Source organism: Tyto alba, unplaced genomic scaffold (genome assembly GCF_018691265.1).
Source record: "Tyto alba isolate M040663 unplaced genomic scaffold, T.alba_DEE_v4.0 Super-Scaffold_28, whole genome shotgun sequence".
NCBI classification, from domain to species: Eukaryota; Metazoa; Chordata; class Aves; order Strigiformes; family Tytonidae; genus Tyto; species Tyto alba.
Genome location: NW_024881302.1, coordinates 6,519,673 through 6,537,393, shown reverse-complemented (window position 1 = coordinate 6,537,393; position 17,721 = coordinate 6,519,673). Strand labels below are relative to the sequence as shown.

Below are 17,721 nucleotides of genomic sequence, written 5' to 3'. Positions count from 1 at the left end.
TATCTGCCTCTCTTTAAAATCGGAGTGAAAGTAGAAAATGGATTCAGACTACATCAGGAAAGGGACTGACATAAGGACAAAGCAGACATATAGGACTCATTTCCTTAAAAGCAGGCAAGAAAATCTTTCCTATTATGCAATTTCTGTTGGTTTGTTACCAAGACTTGTATTTCAATTTAAGTGATTTTCACAGAGAAAAAAAAAAAAAAAAAAAAAAAAACAGGTAAAATTAGATTTGTCAATGTTTCTTTTATTCATCCTGCACTGGGTGTTGCCTCTTTGCGGTACAGCGTAGCTACAGAGCTTGGCATCTATTGCTCCTCAGGACACAGATGCAGAGCCGTGCCGTTTCCCAAACATACATCCCACCCAATGTGATAAAAATAATATTTCTCTTGTATGTTGAGACAATCGTTCTTGTCTCATCACTGACTATATGGACTGCAAACCTGTCACAGTCAGAAAAGCCACAAATGTTCTACACAGTAGAGAAAAATTCATGAAATTCCTCAGTATGTCCAAAACCAGCACAAAGACATTCCATCATTTTCATTTCTTGTCCTTTTAAATAAGTGGTGATGAGTCACAGACTCAGGATCATTTCCTTGAATCCAGATGGCACAACTTCACCACACTTGGCAACTTCGGATCACTTCCCGTAGAGCTTGTATTCCTTCCATGGTCTTGTCCTTCAAAGCCATGGCGAGAAGAACAGGTTTGTTCCCAGCTTCCTGAGAGACAAACGCCACCAGGTTTTTGGCACAGACGTGGACAAGAGGCTGAAAAGCAAAAGCACACAGGTGCAAACTCTCACAGCTGGGAGAGCCCTCCCACAGGAGTTAGGAGAGGAAGAGTCCTGCAGTGACACGGAGCGTGCTGAGAACCTGTTGGTACTGGGCTCAGACTGAGCGTGCAGTTTGCTGAGCAGTTCCAACATGATTGGGAACAGGCATGCAGTTTGGCTCGTCAGCAAAACCAAGCCACGGTACAGGGGACTTTAGAAAGCATTTTCCCAGCCAGCTTAGGAGTTTGTTCACATGAGCAACAGCCACCCAAACTACCCCGAAACAACCTAAGTGGAGCTGCACTGGAATCGAGTTTTGCACTGGGTTGGAAAACTTGGAAGTTGGTACGGAGACTCTTTGCTTCCCCTAGTCCTCCCACCCAAACCATGTCACCAAGTATCAAATTACATGAAATACCATGGATCAAAATGCCTCTATTTCCATCATAGCCGGGTTTCTGAAGAAGTCCCCAAGTACAATTTTCTTCTAAATACTTGTTGCTGAAGAGGGTATGTTCTGCTAACAAGCTCTAGAAAAAACCCTACAATTTCTAGGGACCCCAAAATGGTGTTACAGAGTTTTTGCATGCCATCTGTAAAAGAAACGTTGGCTTTAACAGAATAATGAAAACCAGATATAAGTAGTGAGGCTGAAGGAGTGAGGAAAATGAATACAATCTTCTTGATGAGGTTTCTTTAACGACATCCAGCTTGCCTAGGTTTTATTTACACCCACAGTTATGTATTTATCAGAAGGGTGAGTATGCTTAATTTTAGCCGGCAGTGCGGTTTGGAAGTGTGCACCATCCCAAACAGGGATGTTAATGGTGACAAGCAGGGAGGCAGCAAACTAATAAAAGCCTTTTCTTAAAGTTTAGATCTATTAGGTTGATAAATTATATAAAAATACTATGTAACAAAATAAACAAAGGCACTTCCCATTTCCAAGTAAAACACAAAACCAGTTTGGGGGTGGAGGTGGTCAGAATTAGCAGACATCATGCCAGGGAAAGCAGAGCACCTCCCATTCAGAGAAGGCAGGCTATTGCTGAAGAACAAGACCTCCATAAGGGGAAGCTGCCGATACAACTGGGAACTAGCGTTGCTAGAGTTTTTTTAGTTAAGGTTAGTAAGTAATATTTTATAGCTCTAACCCTGACAGGAAGCCTCATAATCTTGTAGCACTGTAACTTGCTGTTTTAACGCTCGATTAGTTGACATTTTGCGAAATACATTTTATTCTGCTTTCTCTCCAGCTTTGTGAAATGGTCGATAAAAACTCATTTTGTTGAAGCAAAACAAATTAAACTTTATCAAGGGTAGGTGCTGGCAGGCACACTTGGGAGAGGGTAACTAAAGTCCATTATGGGACTGGCATAGATTGGGGGTGGGGGTGAGAAATGGGACTTGAAATGGAAAACAAACTCACTGGAACAGAAACCCCAAGAAGGTTATCAAGGGCTGCATGTTTGATCTTGCAACCCTTAAATCAACAGGAGCTTTATCAAACCTTCCATAAGCATGGTGAAGCAATCCATATCCTGTAGGACACAAAATAACAGATCCCCAAACCACTCATGGTTAGTTAAACTTTTGTTATGTCAAAGAGCAGATGAGCACGCATACTTTTCTGATTAACCTCTCTTTCCTCAGAAAAGATTTTTAATCTTACCACTGTGCAAACACCGCTTAACTGCTGTGATTCATCAACTCCCTGGCAATTTGCACCGCCCCACCTACTTCATTTCCCCCTCATCGTGGCTGCCCGCGCACTGTGTAGCCACTCTCACCTCATCCTTGCCCAGTAGCACCTTTGTGGTGAGCGAGGGCCTGCCCACGTTGTCACCGACTGTGTTGGGGTCCACGTAGACGATCGTCCCCATCTTGCCATACTGCGTGACGACCACGAGGATGGAGTTGGAGAACGCCGTGCACACCACCTCCGTCGGGACCCCGTGTACCACCTCCTCGCGCTGCTTGGACGTCACAATGGGACTTGCTTCCATTGCTGTGGAAAAAAGAACAATAAAACAACAGTAAAAATAACATTAGATGAAGAACATGGACCACAGGCTATAAAAGGCCCAAATCCTTCCCTTTATTTGAAATACCCATGTTAAATTGATTTCAGAGCACAAGAGCATCCAGAGGTGTAGGTCTATGCAGGAACAATGGTCAACACCCCACATGCCTGACCGGGAGGAGAAATTTAACCACGCCGCAGCCCGCGCTCCCGCCGCTCGAACAAGCTGCCATTTACGGAGTTTCACGCTAACCATGGTTTAACAGCGATCGCACCTACGGAGCAGGCCGCCCCCCCCCCTCCACCATCGTGCATCCTCCCGGGAGACCCCCGCGTCCCGCCTTCCACCCCGGCCTCCGCAGGCCTCGGTGTTTCCTGAGGGAGGGGACCGCCGCGCCCCCCCCGCTCCCCAACTCCCGCCGCCCTGGGGCTGGGGGGGGTGGGCCCGCCGCCCCTACCCGCGCCGGGCCCCGCCGCACCGCCGCTCTCCGCCCGTGCCCGCCCCGCCGCGGCGGAAGCGCCGCCTTTCCCCTCCCTCCCTCCCTCCCTCGGCCCGCGGCGCGGGGAGATGGCGCAGGGCGGCCCTGCCCTCCGCTCAGTGCTGCGCCGCCATTACCCGCGCCCGACCGCCGCCATCTCCCTGTCCCCCCTGCCCACCCCAGCTCTATCTCAGGGACATCGCCCTTCGCCAGTCCCGGGGCTGAGCCCCTTCGCCCCCGGCCCGGCTTCCTCGGCCGGTTTCTGTCTGTTTTACACTGGGTGCCATCGACGCGGGGGGGAACGTCACACGGCACGGCCCTCAGGCCTCAGAGGGGACAGGCTGAGCCTTGGGGCCGGTGGAAGGCTGCTAATTTTGATGTTTTTTCCTTCCCCTCTCCGTTTCCACATGGGCTGTGAGCGCTCCCACCCGCAGGGTGCTGCTGGGCCACACTTTAACCCCCCGAGCGTGTTTTTCCCATCAAAATAAGGCTGGTTTGGGGCCATCGGAGTGGCCTTGCCCTCAGGCTTGCCCTCCCCTGTCACACACAGGCTGGCCACCTCGCTGCTGAGGGGACGAGCAGCGGCGTGGCCGGCACAGAAATACTCCACAAAATACTCCAGCTGCTTCATGGGGCTTGAGGGAAAGGTGGCAGCTGCCCAATGGTGCTGTAATGGGAGACGAGGACATCTGTGGGAAGAGTGCAAAAAGAAATGTTATGCCCTGTGAGGAATAAGTGCAAACATTAGTTTCTGTTAATTGCATACAGTTAATTTAGAGCTGTTTTTTTTCTTTGACATACTAGTCTTCATGAATAATAATTTTGTATACCAATTTATGCAAAGTGCTGAAAATTGGGATTTCTTGGAGGTTTGCAACCTTCCAGATTTCCACAATTGCTGCATGTCAAATATGTTCCGTGCCTTCATTTCTACGTGTTAGTTCTCCTTCACCATCATTCCCACGACACACAAAATATCCTGTCTGTGGCTGGAGCAATAGCTACCTGAGTTGTGGGTTATCAGGTAACGTTTCTTAATGGCCTCATGAATATTTTTTCATTTTGTATTAAAAGTTTTAACAAAACTTGACTACAGGAAGAACATGCAAACTTTGTGTTGAGAATCCTGCAAGGCACCATTAGAGAGCAGCAGAGGTCCATGGAAAAGCTTTTCATTCAGCAGGTTATTCTTATGGTTAATTCAAACAGAGGCTTGATACCTTTTTGGCACTCCTTGAAATCTGGCAAATAGTCTGTTTTCCAGCACTGCGAAAAAACAACATTCCTCTTTCTTGCTTACCACAATCACTCAAGGCTTTGCCTGTTTGACAGAGATAATAGCAGCTCTTGTCAGTAAAGCCTCCTGACTCATAAAGTTTATTCCTGCTCTGCCTTCTCTGGAGAATTTTACTTTAGGAAACACAAAGGACCAGATTCTTCCTACCATCCTTGCCAGCCTCCATTTTAATTTTTACATGACAGGAGGACAAAGAGAGTCCACTCTAGTTCAGATTTACATGGAAATGCTGCACTTTATTGTTTTGCATTAGTTTGGGATGAAAGAGTTATCTTTAACAGTTTCAATCAATTGGATATCTCATTTTAGCAGGGAGCTGAGGTGGGATATAGCAAACTTGAGAAGCAGACAGCAGGAGGTAACTGAGCACTGAATCTTCATCACTGAAAGTAAATGCATTAAAAAAATATGAACTAAGGGGAAGGCTCCTATTGTCTGTGTGACTGGGGCAGGGGATGGAGATTTGACAATAGACACCGTGGCAGATAACGGGATCTTTCCCGAGGGGTCTGTCTGCCTGCCACCTGCTTCCCAGTTTTTTCTGGCTGAGAAGGACACATATCCATACTTACATTTTTGTTATCTATAGCACTTTTCCTCCAAAGATCTCTAATCACATTGCAAAGATTATTACATTTAGCTTCATAAACTCTCTTTTGACGTAACAGATTATTAATATACCCCCTTTTACAGTCCAAGGGAAATAAAGAATCGAGACAGCAGTTCAGAGCTATCAAATCCTCAGCTGGGGATTTTGCAGGATTTCAGGATCCGTTCTTCCACTCCCATGCACTCGCAGCTGAAGAAACATAAGTCGTGCATGTCACTATCTCAATTACCAGGGAAAATCAATGACTGTACAGGCCCATACTTCGACAAGAAAAACTACCCATAATATTGCAGCTTTTATTATTACTTATTTGAGCAGTTTCTTACTACTCTTCTTTTTAAACTGCTTAAGTGCCTGTGTGTGTGTAGACTGGAAGGAGGCAGCTTTTCATAATAATATTTGTATTTATCTGAACTGATTTTATAGAGCAGATGCGTAAGATCCACAGAGCATCAGAAATGTTTCCCAAATATCTCGAAAACTAGACACACAGTGTTTCAGGACATCCATCAATAATCCCTGCTCTTGGGAGTGCCTAGCTATCAAAGTGCTGGGTTGGTTTATTAGTTTACAGGTTATTACTTCTCTAGTTTAGATTTCTCTCTTGTATCTTTTATGATGCAGAATATAGACTATGAGCTGGAACCTCAGGTGCAGCTGGGCTCTGGGCTGCGCAGCCAAGGAGAGAGGAAGGGAATTAGTTTGCTCTTCGATGCAGGAGCTGCATGGGAATTATTCTGACCCTTATTATAAATCAGGTACGTGAAGCAGAGCTGCCTTTAAGTGCATTCCTCTGGACAGACAACATCAGAGTGCTCCTCTTCCCCTGATTACTGTCACAGCAAGGTCGGGTGGATGTGGGTGGTGCAGGGTTGTGTCAGACTCTCTCCATGGGGCCTTGTGTCAAAGGAGTAGGAAGGATGGCAGAGATCTACCTCCAGGTGCTTTCAAGTGGTTCCCACTGCATTTAAATAGAGTGTGGCAGGGGCAGTGTTCAGAAAATACTACTGAATTAAGGCCCTTGGGGAAGTGGGCAGAGAAGCACATCTAGGGCTGTTCTCAAAGACTAGCTTTAGCCCCAGAAGTCAGGTCTCCCTGGCTGGCTCTCTCTGCAGTCAGTGGAGAGAGTCTTTGTCACTGCTTGGTGCAAAGTGGAAGCACACAAAGCTTTGAACCTGGCTATCCACAGTCAGGAGTTAAGACTGCTGCAGCTGAGATTGGCTGTTTTATCTCCTGGTTTCTAGATCGCAGCCTGACATAGGTATGGGCCTGCTAAACATGACCAAAACCCAATTGCTTCTGCACATGGAGAGAAATGGGACATCAGGTTTGCAGGGAGGTCAGAGGTTAAAGTGCGAGCAGCCGAGGAGTTCAGATGTGTTCAGGATTAGGTGACAGCTGAACAGCATTCTCAGAGTTAAAGCTCTGAGGCTTTCATTTTGTCTGCTCATATTTTGAAGGAAGGTGAGGGGATTCTGGCTCTTCTGTGCATCGGTCCGTTTTCTGTGCTCCTTATAATAATGACTAGTATCATTTGTTATTGTGAGAAACAAGCCTAAGAGGTTTGCTTCGTTCTTAAGTTGTCCATATGGCTCTCATTGTATGAGACATCTCTTATTTCATTTGTTGCATGAGTAAGAGGAAGACTAAGCCAATCAATCAAGCATTACAGAACCACTCTAAGCTATTTAGTTGTTGATTGAGCCTTTGTTTTCGCGGTGTAGAATTCACCCAGAAAAACCAGTCATTTAAGAAAAAAATAAACATAACGCTCAAAACCAGATTGTTTCCTTTCTGTGTGAGCTGCACTCAGCTACACATCAGAAAAGGAAACGCTGGATGTCTTTGCATGCCTGAGACTGTCAGGTCATGCTGTTGTTTTGTTTTCTTACATTTGCAACTTAGTAAGGAAACAATATGGGAATGTTCGTTAATGCTTGTGTAAAGAGTAACAGCCTACATATGAGCACTAGCATATTTTCCTACGAAAGCTCAGTGTGCAGGGTAGGATTTAAACACATGGCACTAAGCCAGCACACTCTGGCTGGGGCTGGAAACATCTAGGTAGCAATTTGACTGGAGCTCTTTGGAAGTTTTTTTTTCAGTCAGATTTAGCAACCTATAAATAGAGGAGTACTCCAGCCCTTGCAGGACTTTGTTATGCTGTGTCATTTGTGTTTTCTGGGCTGCTGTGCAGGATGGGGAAGGAGGACTCCAGGTCTGTGGGACTGGGATGAGAAAGCTCCCATGGTGCTGGGGGAGAATTTCAGATGGGGGCTTCTGCTGAAATTGTAGAGCCTGGCAAAAGTGAGGGAAGTCACACCTATAGAAGGACGTTGCTGAAAATGGTTTCTTGGGTGTTTGATCTTGAACAGCAGTAGTTTTCATATATTCAGTACCTTTAAAGCCAGCAGATCCTACATTTGTTTGCCAAAAATATCCAGAAATTATTTCAACAACCACCAAAATGAAAATTGCACTCTTGAAACGTGTGAAATACATGCCCAGAATAGCTCCAGACTACCTAAAACAGCTAAAAGAGCTCCAGCTACCTAAAACAGTCAGGATTACATCATGCAATCAACCTAGTGCTGTCTAATGATAATTCTAGCCCTGATACTTATCACGAGATAACAGCTGGCTATACTGGACACTGTAGCCAGGAGGTACAAGGCAGACAGAGTCATCGTGAGGCAAGATTGAGTTTTTGTACAGTTTACATAATTTTCATTTGTCAAATAACAGCCTTACATAGATCGTGACCATCACAGAGCCTGTGAATGGTATCATCCATCAACAGATCCACCCTGTGAACAGCAGAAGCTTTGCATTACTGGAATGGCTGAAGAAATTATTTCCATGGATCAGTAAAGACAGCAGTAATTGCCTTAAAGCTCAGTATAGTTTCTGCAGGAGTTTTTCAGTTGCTCATGGTAGTCTGTCAGATTAAAGACAGCATGCAAATCAAGTGGATTGTAAAAATAATTGTGGCATAGCTTCTAAGAGCAAAACTCATACCATTCTGTTCCTAAGAAGTGCAAAAGCACAGAAAATGGCAACATGGCTCTTTGGCTCTTGCAGAAGCAACAGGAGAATGTTAGAGTATTAGTATGATACTAATAGTATAGTCAGTTGTATAAATCACTTAATTGTGACAGCAAATTAAATAGTGTTGTTGTCTAGAATTCACCCATAGTTAAAATGATATATCTCGATGAGACAAATGCATTGTGTGCTGCCAGTAATAAATTAGCTCCTCTTTCAAGTGAGAAAACAATTAAAAACTTGGTTGAAAAGGGCATATTTTCTCTGTGGCCACTGATCCCTCAAACTCTGGAAATAATAAAGTGTTTCTAATAGTTGTTCATTATTACGCAGTTGAAAGAAGAAAAATCCATTGTCTCATTATGTTCAAGACAGTTATGAAACTGCACTGGGAATATTTGAAAATGTAAGAGGCATCTAACCAAACAGTTTCAACTTTGACAATCATCTTTTGCAGTTCATAATACTGCTGTTAAATTTGGGAGGTATCAGTCAGTGCACACAGTGGAAAATGAGAATAAATATTTACTTTTTGTTTATATACTGCATAAATAACAGGAAAGTACTCAGTAGACAGGTCATGATTTGATTTTGGGGGTTGTGTGACAAATATTTCAGAAATTCAGGAGGTATTCATTTTGCAGAACTTAAATATGTGGAAACACTGAGGCATTTCTCGACAAAGTGGGCAACTCTGTGCCTTGCCAATAAAACAATAGCAAAATGATTTCTGGGTATTGTGAATTACTCTTGAATATTAGGTGAAGATTGGCCCTATCTGATTTTTAAGTTCTTTGTAGATGTTGAAGATGGAGATGGTGGAAATGCCTGGTGTCTGAACACTTCCTCTTTTGTAGTACATTAATTTTTTTTTCTGTCTAATCAAAATTAAAATCCTCTCTGGTGCTGAAGTTTAGCACATAAAACATTACCTATGGTGTAGATCACAATAAAGAATCAAAGTCAGACCTGCATAAAGACATACCATAAAAAGGCAAAAGAAGGTAGGCAGATGCCCTTCAGTGGGCTGTAGAGGCTAACCTGATTCACTTGCTGTTTCTGAAAAGTGTGAGATTTTAGGAAACTGGAAGCCATATTGAAGGTCTTCTCTATGACAGAAGATTGGAAATACATTTATGAGGAATAGTGTAATTTGAAAGATTTTTGTGAGGCATGTGCATATGCTGCAGGAATTTGTATTTAGAAGTGCTTCAAATCATAGTTATCTCCATTTCAGAAAATTTGTAGTTTACTACATCCGCTCCTGTCTCTAGAGAGTAATAGAATCAATATTTTCTCTTGGAAGCGGATTTAACATTTCAGAAACCTGCAAAATGTTGAGTCTGTTAAAGACGAAGTTTAAAGTTAATTTTAAATGACCACATAAATTATTTTATGAATCAAAATAAAAAGAAATGTGTTGAAATTGTTTGTTAGTGCCATTCTAAGTAATGAACTAAAATTTGTGAAAATTGAATTGTGCATTTGATGGACAGTAAAAATGTGCTCTTAGGAGAAAAATACAATTATATACTGGGAAAAATGGCATTAAAATAAAGTTTTGTCCCTTATTTCACAGGTGCTTATCTTCTGTTTCTGTACAGGAAAGATGATGATAAAAAAAAACCGATGTGCTATCAACTTTCAAAGTTTCATCCTGGAAATGAGGTTGGAATATTCCGTAAGGAAATCAATGTCATGTTCCTGCTGTCTTCTGTCTCTGTAAGAAGTGCTCTGCGTAAGTCCTTCTCTGCTCTGCATTTGCAATTCTTCTGTTTCTCTAGGTGACTCTAGGCTGAACTCATGTTTTTGCACTTAACTTCATGTGAGCCTCTTTTCCTATCTCATCCAAGAGCATTTTGGAACCAGTTTGCCCTGAAACCCTGAGATCAGGCAACACTGGGGGATTAGGTTTAAACTTGTTAAACTGAATTAACACTCCTGCCACATGATTCTGCCCTGTGCCAGTCCTTCTAATCTTGTTCAGAGTTTAGGATAATTTGTTTAGTAGTGCTGATCAGCTGGAGGTTAATTCAATTGGACTTTGGTTATTTATTCATGCCCAGATTTGCTAAGTGTCACAGCAGATACATGAGGTCTCTGTTACAGTTATGAGACGGCTTCATTAGTGTGACGGAGAGTCCGTCTGGATGACTTCCCTTCCTCAGTGCAATAAACTGGCTGTCAGGGCTCTCTCCAGTGGAGAAAAATCCTTATATAACATCACCATTTCATTTGTGTCATAAGTGTATTGATTACAACTTAAAATGCACTTCTCTGTTCTGATTACTTAGATGCCAATAATGTTTATCACGGATTCCGGTAATATTCCAGCTCTACATTTTAAATTGATACCAGAATTTAAAAGAAAACTACAAATGTGTTTTAAAATACATTTATTATTAATAAAGTGTTTTCATGTGGTATTTTGGTCCTGCTCACTTTAAGGTCCATTTTCCCCATGAGTGAAATGCTACCAGCGCTGGGCTGGAACATGGTCAGTCTCTTACACTGTCCAGAATTAACTACCCAGAAATGGAAGACAAAAAGTAAGAATAAAATTGCATCCTGCTGAAACCTCTGGAGGAATTTAGGTTGGCAGAACGTTGTTACTCAAACTGGAATGTGGCCAGGACACTAGGATTAATGTTAGCACAAAATGCCACTTGATTGCAAGTGTTCGGATAACCTTGGATGAAAGTCTTATCTGAAAAGAGGCTCTTCTGACAGAATACGGCTCCCTGATATTGGCTGGGACTTCAGTTCAGGGTTGACTCAGAGAATTTTTGCTATTTGCTTCAGTGCTTTTTGAATGGGACAGCTCTTGAATGGTAACAGATCTCCCCTTTACAGCCTGCAGCACAGCAGATAATTTCCCAGAGAGGATTCCATGCCACAGACTCATGTCTCTTTTTGGAGATGTTTCCTGATATAACATGCAGACATTACAAATAGGAGCCTGAAGGGATGCTTGTTGGGGAAAGGTCCTAAAGATTAGAAGGCAGGAAAAATGATCAGTGTTGAGAAGGCATTGGGCCAAGCTGAGCTTCTGCGGCCACATAAATGTGGAATAGCTACTTATGTCAAGGAGTTACTCCTGAGCAAGTGAGACCATCATTTGCCTCATTCTTGTTTTATTCTCCTCTCCGAATGTTTCTACTGTCAGTCCTTTAATACATGTTATGGGTTGGGCTGGGCAGAACCAGGTGGTGCCCAGTGAAAGCTTTGATGACTAAGAGCAGCATTAATAAAAATTTTTTCTTTTTCTCTCAGTTTTTCAATTAAATTGTAAATCTGTGCTGAGAAACAACCATTAACTTCCAGGGAGTGAGAAATGTTCCCACATGTTTGGCCTTCTTCAGAAAACCCTGTCACAGTTACATACCGTGAAATATGGTTTCCAACAGAACAATGTTCCCAAAACCAGCTGGGACCCGCATTACAACTCAGCATTCTTTGTAGAAGTTTATTTGGTGTTGACTTGGAAGCCAAGTTAGAGCTTTGGAGAGGAGTTTCTACTTATCTACACGATGATGCACATGGGTCCTGCAGCATCAGCTCCCACAGAAAAGCTGGGGAGAGCAGGACTAAGAGAAAAATGTGTCAGTATTATCTTTGCCACCAGACGAGTGGCCTGCTGCAGGATCTGATGTTTCTTGCACTGGTCCTGAGTCTCTCATGCCTGCATGAGTAGAAGGAAAGTATCCAGGGACCATGTCAAGGCAGCCTGCCATAAATTATGAAGGGGGCTGTATCTACAAAACACTAGTGTGTGTTCCTGAGAGACAGGCTCCCTGGAGGAGAAGGAACACTGTGCAACTCCACGTAAGGAGGATGATCCATACAATAAGGCAGGATCTCTGTGCAAAGGGGACAACCCTTACGGGGCTGTGTGTCAGTTGCATGTGTGGTTAAGCTATATGTGAGCATGGGACTTGCTTTTCTATTTGGTTCTGACAGCAAAATCGCTCACTACTGTCCTGAGGGGTGAATGTGACCTAGACTGTTTTGTAAGCGAAGCTCATTTCCGTTCTACTCAAGTCCTGCTGAGGTTTTCCCTTGTTCCCTCTCCCCCAGTCTAGCCTTCCCCTTCCTCTCCTGCAGCACTTGTATGAGCCAAGATAGGACTCCCTTAAGAATTCACTTCATTTAATATTCCTCTTCCCTGTTGTCATTATTTTTCATTTATAGGTTAACCACCACCTGAGATGACCAGTGCTTTCCCTGACTTTACTTTGACTAGATAAACTTTTAAATTAAACATTTTCATTCCCCCCTCTTTCTGTTTGAGGGTTACTGTATAATTCTGTATTTTAAAAAAAGAGCAAATGGAGAAATAATCACAGATGCATTCTGATGCGAAGAGATAGTTGGCCTGACATAAAGAATTGAACATACTAGTCCATGGATATCCCTGCATCTGACAAAATAGGCCAAACTCATTCTTTGTGTAGCTCCACCAGGGACTAACAAGACCCAGGGGCTGTAAGGAAGACCACGTGCTGACATTTTGTTTCGTCGAGTCCCTGGAACATTGAATATACTCTTGATATGCAAGAGTAGGCTGAAATCTGCAATCAGCTCCACGAGTGTAATTGAATCTGAGTCAGGAGAAGTGACACCTGCATGATGAAGGAGGGCATTCATTATGCTCTGTTCAGGTCTGTACCATCCTGCTTGTATGGACGGAGTTCAGCATTTACTATCTCGAGCTGAGGGATCACACAATCATGCTCCAACTGTCATCTCCTGTATGTATTTCTGCTATGTGCCGGAATGCTGATGTGTGTGTAAGCACGCCCCATTCTATCTAAATACCTGCTCTATACATGTGCATCAGTTGTGAATATGAATGAGGCAAAACATGTAGTATGACCTTCACATCAGGCTCACTTTCCTTCATGTGCCTACACTTCGGGTAAATCACTGCTCTCTTGGGGACATCTGTGTCTGTTCAGACCAATCCCCTGTTATTGCAGGCAAACATGATACAGCTGTGAAGTCTGCAAGGGTCTATAACGTGCATCTCACATGCATGCTCCCTATGGCCAGCAATAATAACAAGACTTTTGTACAAAAGACTAAAACTCTTGAAGGCAGTGCAGGAAGAGGTAAGTATAGGCCAATGCACATTGCCACTGCCTTAAAAGGAAGTATAAGAGGAAAAAATTCCTGGATGATCTCTTCATGCTATCACCAGGAATTGTCCTTTTGGGAATGGTGCAATGAAGAGCTTTTGAGAAAAATGTTGTCAAAGCAATTTTTGTTGGAAATGTTATTTTGACACATCAGGCCATATTGTTTTGATCACTCCCTTTTCAAAAGTAACTTTTAGGTTACAGTGTTCTGCTTTGATGATTTTTCAAACGAAGTTGCAATCATTTCACTTCATGTCAGTTTTTCATCCACATTTTGTCTTACATGGGGAAAGAGAGCAAAAGAAAACATTTGATTGAACTAACGTACCTGTGGGACGTGCTGGTTTTGTGAAAACTTTTAAGATATTGCTTCCTTTTTCCCTGTTTGGGAGGAAATTCTAGGACCTCTCACCCTTTGAAGAAAGGAGAACGCACTCTGGTGAGGGAATCTGTTACAGAGGCGAAAACCGAGGTGCTAAACCAGGGCTGGTACTGAATCACCCTGTTGTACATCTGAACATGGATGGTCTCTTGTTTAGCTATGTAGTGGTCCCATGTTTTGGTCATACCACTGTGTGAGCCCTGTCCCTCGGGGAATCTGGGCTCTGTGCTTGGCAGCCAGGCCTTTGGGACCATGTGCTGAAGACTTTACACCCTCTGAAATGTAACCCAGGGCTCCTTGGCAGGGATTGCTGGCAGGAGGAACATCTTTTGGTGTTTAGCCTTCAGGGAACCTGGCACTTCTTACAATTAGCCCTCAGGGAGGGCACCTGGGTACCCTTGACAGGTAGCTTAAATGGAGAAAGCAGCAGATCTTGGTGGGCATCCAGAAGTAAAAGCAGCTTTGGCAGCTAGCCTTTGGGCAAGGCAAGCACGTGGCAGTTCTCCTTTAGAGAAGAGAAGCGTGATGCTGTAACAGGTAGAAGGATCAGACCCACTCCAGCCCCTTTGGACTGTCACTCAAGGTTGGAATTCCATGTTGCCTCCCTGTGTCAAGTGGGAAAAACCCACTGGTTTTCCATACTTTGAGGAATTCATACCAAAATCACCTCTGTATATACATACATGTATAAAAACAGTTACTGAAAGCAAGAGAACGAAACTATTGTGAAAGTCAGCTGGATCCTCCAGGGAGGGGGATGCAAAATATGTATTCAATAAAGCTTTTCTGATGATACCCATAAATACAGAGCTGAAGTGCTGGCCCTGCTGTCCTCTCCAGTACCATTCCACCAGAAATGTGTAGTTCACATCCTGAGTCATCCCCAAGGAGAGCAATAGATGTTATACACTTGAAATAGTTTAATTTCTAACTGGCCCAAGCACAGTTCATCCCTCCTTCATCAGGCAAGAGGAAGATGGAGAATTTTAATATCTTCTGGTGAGATCGTGGGACCTCTGAGTCCCTAGCCTTATTCAACACAGTCAGTGCATTTTGCCCATTCCATGCAAGAAACTGCAGGTGTGAGAGAAGTTGGGCTCCCAGATTGCACTGCAAGGAGAGGGGAGTGACAAAGCTTGTATAGAAAGTTGGACTTTTCTGGTTGCTCTGATTGAGCTGCAGGACCTTGAGATCTCTGTTTTCAGCGGCAGGAGACCCCATTTAGTCTCATAACTTTATAGCAAGGTACTCTAATGGCTTTATTTCCCGAGGGAGAGGTGATGCCTTCCCACTTGAAGAAACAGGTCTGTAGACAGATGTGTTTAGTGAGAATCTAACACTTTATTTATCCTGGAAGACCTTAGCTTACTACATCCATTCCTTGCTTAGGTCCAGCCTATGTGTTTTGTGTGTAAACCGAGATAGGGAACTCACAGACTCTACTGTCCCCTGCAAAACAGTTGTCCCAGCATACAGAGAGGGTTTGGCTCTTAAGAACCTGCCCTCACCAGACACCAGTGCCTCAGGCACAAGTTGCCCTGGGAATGAGATAAGTGACTGGTGACTGCTATTACAGGAGGAGATCTTTGGAACAGATCTGGCCTCCTCTATGGTGGCGTCGAAGGATAAGAAAAATCTTTCAGACAGTCTGCTGCTGTGAGGTGGCTTTGCTTTGAACATAAGCAAGAAATAAATTTTCAGAGAACGTGGAATCCATGAGCAAAAAGTTAAAAAAAAGAGAGGAAATCAGATAGCTGAATTACTAACTCATCAGAGGCCAGTAGGGACTGCAGTAATACAAGCTATATTATACTGTCAATTTGTATTGTACATTTGGAACAACAACAATAATCACGTTGTTTTGAAATTAAGAATAACCTGGAGGGGGCAAATAAACTAACAGTGTACCACGTAATTGAGTGAGAGAGAGAATTTGTACTTGGCAATAATCAATACTCGTGTATGTCTTCTAATTGAGTCAGCACAGCCTTCCTCCGGGATGTGACAGTGACAGCTGAACTCCTCTTCCTGTTTGATGGATTTGATTGTGCTGCAGCTGTAAATAGAGAATGCACGAAAAATGGCTTTGGTTTGTCTTCGGCACCTGAGCACCAAGCCTGCTTGGTCCAGAGGTCAGCCAGGCAGGACGTGGGCACTGACATCTTGCCTGGGACAGTTGGAGGGCACAACCAAGGATAGGTCCTGAGGACATTACCTAGAGGAGGGCCTAATCTCCCCAGCATTCAGCTCCTTTGCAAACATGTAGAACAAGCATCTTCTAAAGAATAAATTGACCAGTTCTGGTGGTTTTCTCGACAATTTGGTCCTTGTCCTGTTTCCTAAAATAGTCTTTTAAAAAAACCTTGCTGCCAGAGGCACTGAGTACGTTGGTTGGTTAGTGTGACCCAGTGCTTGGGGATCCACAGCTGAAGTGTGTATTGTTCCTTTTTAGTCTGAGATTCTTGTTCACACTCAAAGGTTTGCAACAGTTGTTGGATTCAGGACTGGGGAAGAATTGATTGTGGGGACCTGGGGCTTTCATCTGGCATGTGTCCAAGGCACACCACAGGCACCCTTGGGTCATGTCTCCACATCTTGGCATTTCCTAACTTGTATTTCTTCCTCTGTCCCTCTGCTATGGCTGGAGGCACATCCGGAACAAAATGAAAGGCTTTCCTTTTCCCTCTTCAAATTGCTACTTGTGTTGCCAACTCAGGCTCTTCATTTAGTTTGTATTGGGGGATGAGTCAAAACCCTGGCCTATTCATATTTCACATCATGTGCATGTTAATTGGTAATTTACATCCCAGGGACTTCCTAAGGAAGCACCAATTTAGTTTCTTAACAATTTTACTACAAACCCATTTTCCCCCTGGCCCCCTTCCTTTTCCCTTTTTGTCATAGATAAGATTCATTTTTTTCTGGACATGAATCCATTGCTTGAGGTTTCTCAAAACACTGCTCTGGGACACTGAAATCTTATCTCTGAGGCAGAGTGGGAAAGGAAAAGTAGTACATAAGGGGAACTGTGACTCATGCAGCAATTGTAATGATGAAGCAGATGCTGCCATGACAAAGACCCAAAGGTGTTCAAAGACCTACTGGTGGAAAGGCAAAAGCCTCAGCTTTTCGGCCTTGAGAGGCTTCTGCATATTGAAGCTTTGAGCCCCAGATGAGGGTTGCAGACTGATGAGCTCTCTGCTTGCCTGCTAAGTCCCTTCCATGTCAGCAGCAGTGCGGTGGAGCCGAGAGCTCGACTGGAGGCAGAGTGCAGCAGATTTAAGCCTGATCAATAGAAGATCTGTTAAAACTTGAAATGGTGCTGCCTTCTTCCCTGCAACAGAAACTTCATTTTTTTTTTTTTTCCCTGTAGGAGCTAAATCTGAATGAAAGAAAATGAGGAGAAAACGTGACTGATTTTTCTATTTCAATGAATGAGCTGAAGGAGGCACCTATGCATCTGTCATCCTGAAAAGCTCCTTGTTTGATGGAGCCTTAATGGATTTTTCAAAAGACTCTTTGAATGCTTTTCACAGCTCTATTTGAAACAGTTATGTTTTGACGCTGGCACCTTGCCATGTCTATTTATGTTCAATATTGCCTTCAAAAATAGCATCACTTCCATCTTTTCCCAATATTTAGAGCAGTATTAGTACATAGGACAATGAGCTGGCCTTGCCTCTCCTGTGCTAGGCAAAATGCTTCAGGGGACCCCAGACCAGGTCCTGTCCTTGAAGATGGGTAAAATTCCCGCATTCCTCTTGCCACACAGTTGGCATTTTAGGCACCACATAACGGAGAAGAGACCTGTACACTAACAGGAGAGAAAAGTTTACAGCTCTCATGCTGTTAAGTCCCTCAACATGGAGACTCCCCAGCACCCCAAGGTTATCTGCTCCAGGGACCCTGTTAGACAGTCTTCCACGTCTAACCTGATTTGCTCTCCTGGCAATATAAACCCAT

General features: G+C 43.6%; 1 protein-coding gene across 5 annotated transcripts; it reads right to left on the bottom strand.

Moving 5' to 3' along the window:
• Positions 1–229: 229 nt before the first annotated feature.
• On the bottom strand, positions 230–3,489 carry PSMG3 (proteasome assembly chaperone 3). Of its 5 annotated transcripts, none has more exons than XM_032992351.1 (3): positions 3,465–3,489; positions 2,575–2,792; positions 230–779 (listed from the first exon to the last, which is right to left on the bottom strand). In XM_032992351.1, the coding sequence occupies exons 2-3, from the start codon at positions 2,788–2,790 to the stop codon at positions 627–629; spliced, it is 369 nt and encodes a 122-aa protein (XP_032848242.1). In that variant the 5' UTR covers positions 2,791–2,792; positions 3,465–3,489; the 3' UTR covers positions 230–626. The 5 variants fall into 5 exon arrangements, with proteins under 5 accessions (XP_032848242.1, XP_042654862.1, XP_032848239.2 ...); XM_042798928.1 differs by lacking the exon at positions 3,465–3,489 and adding an exon at positions 3,266–3,310; XM_032992348.2 differs by lacking the exon at positions 3,465–3,489 and adding an exon at positions 3,083–3,180.
• Positions 3,490–17,721: the final 14,232 nt, after the last annotated feature.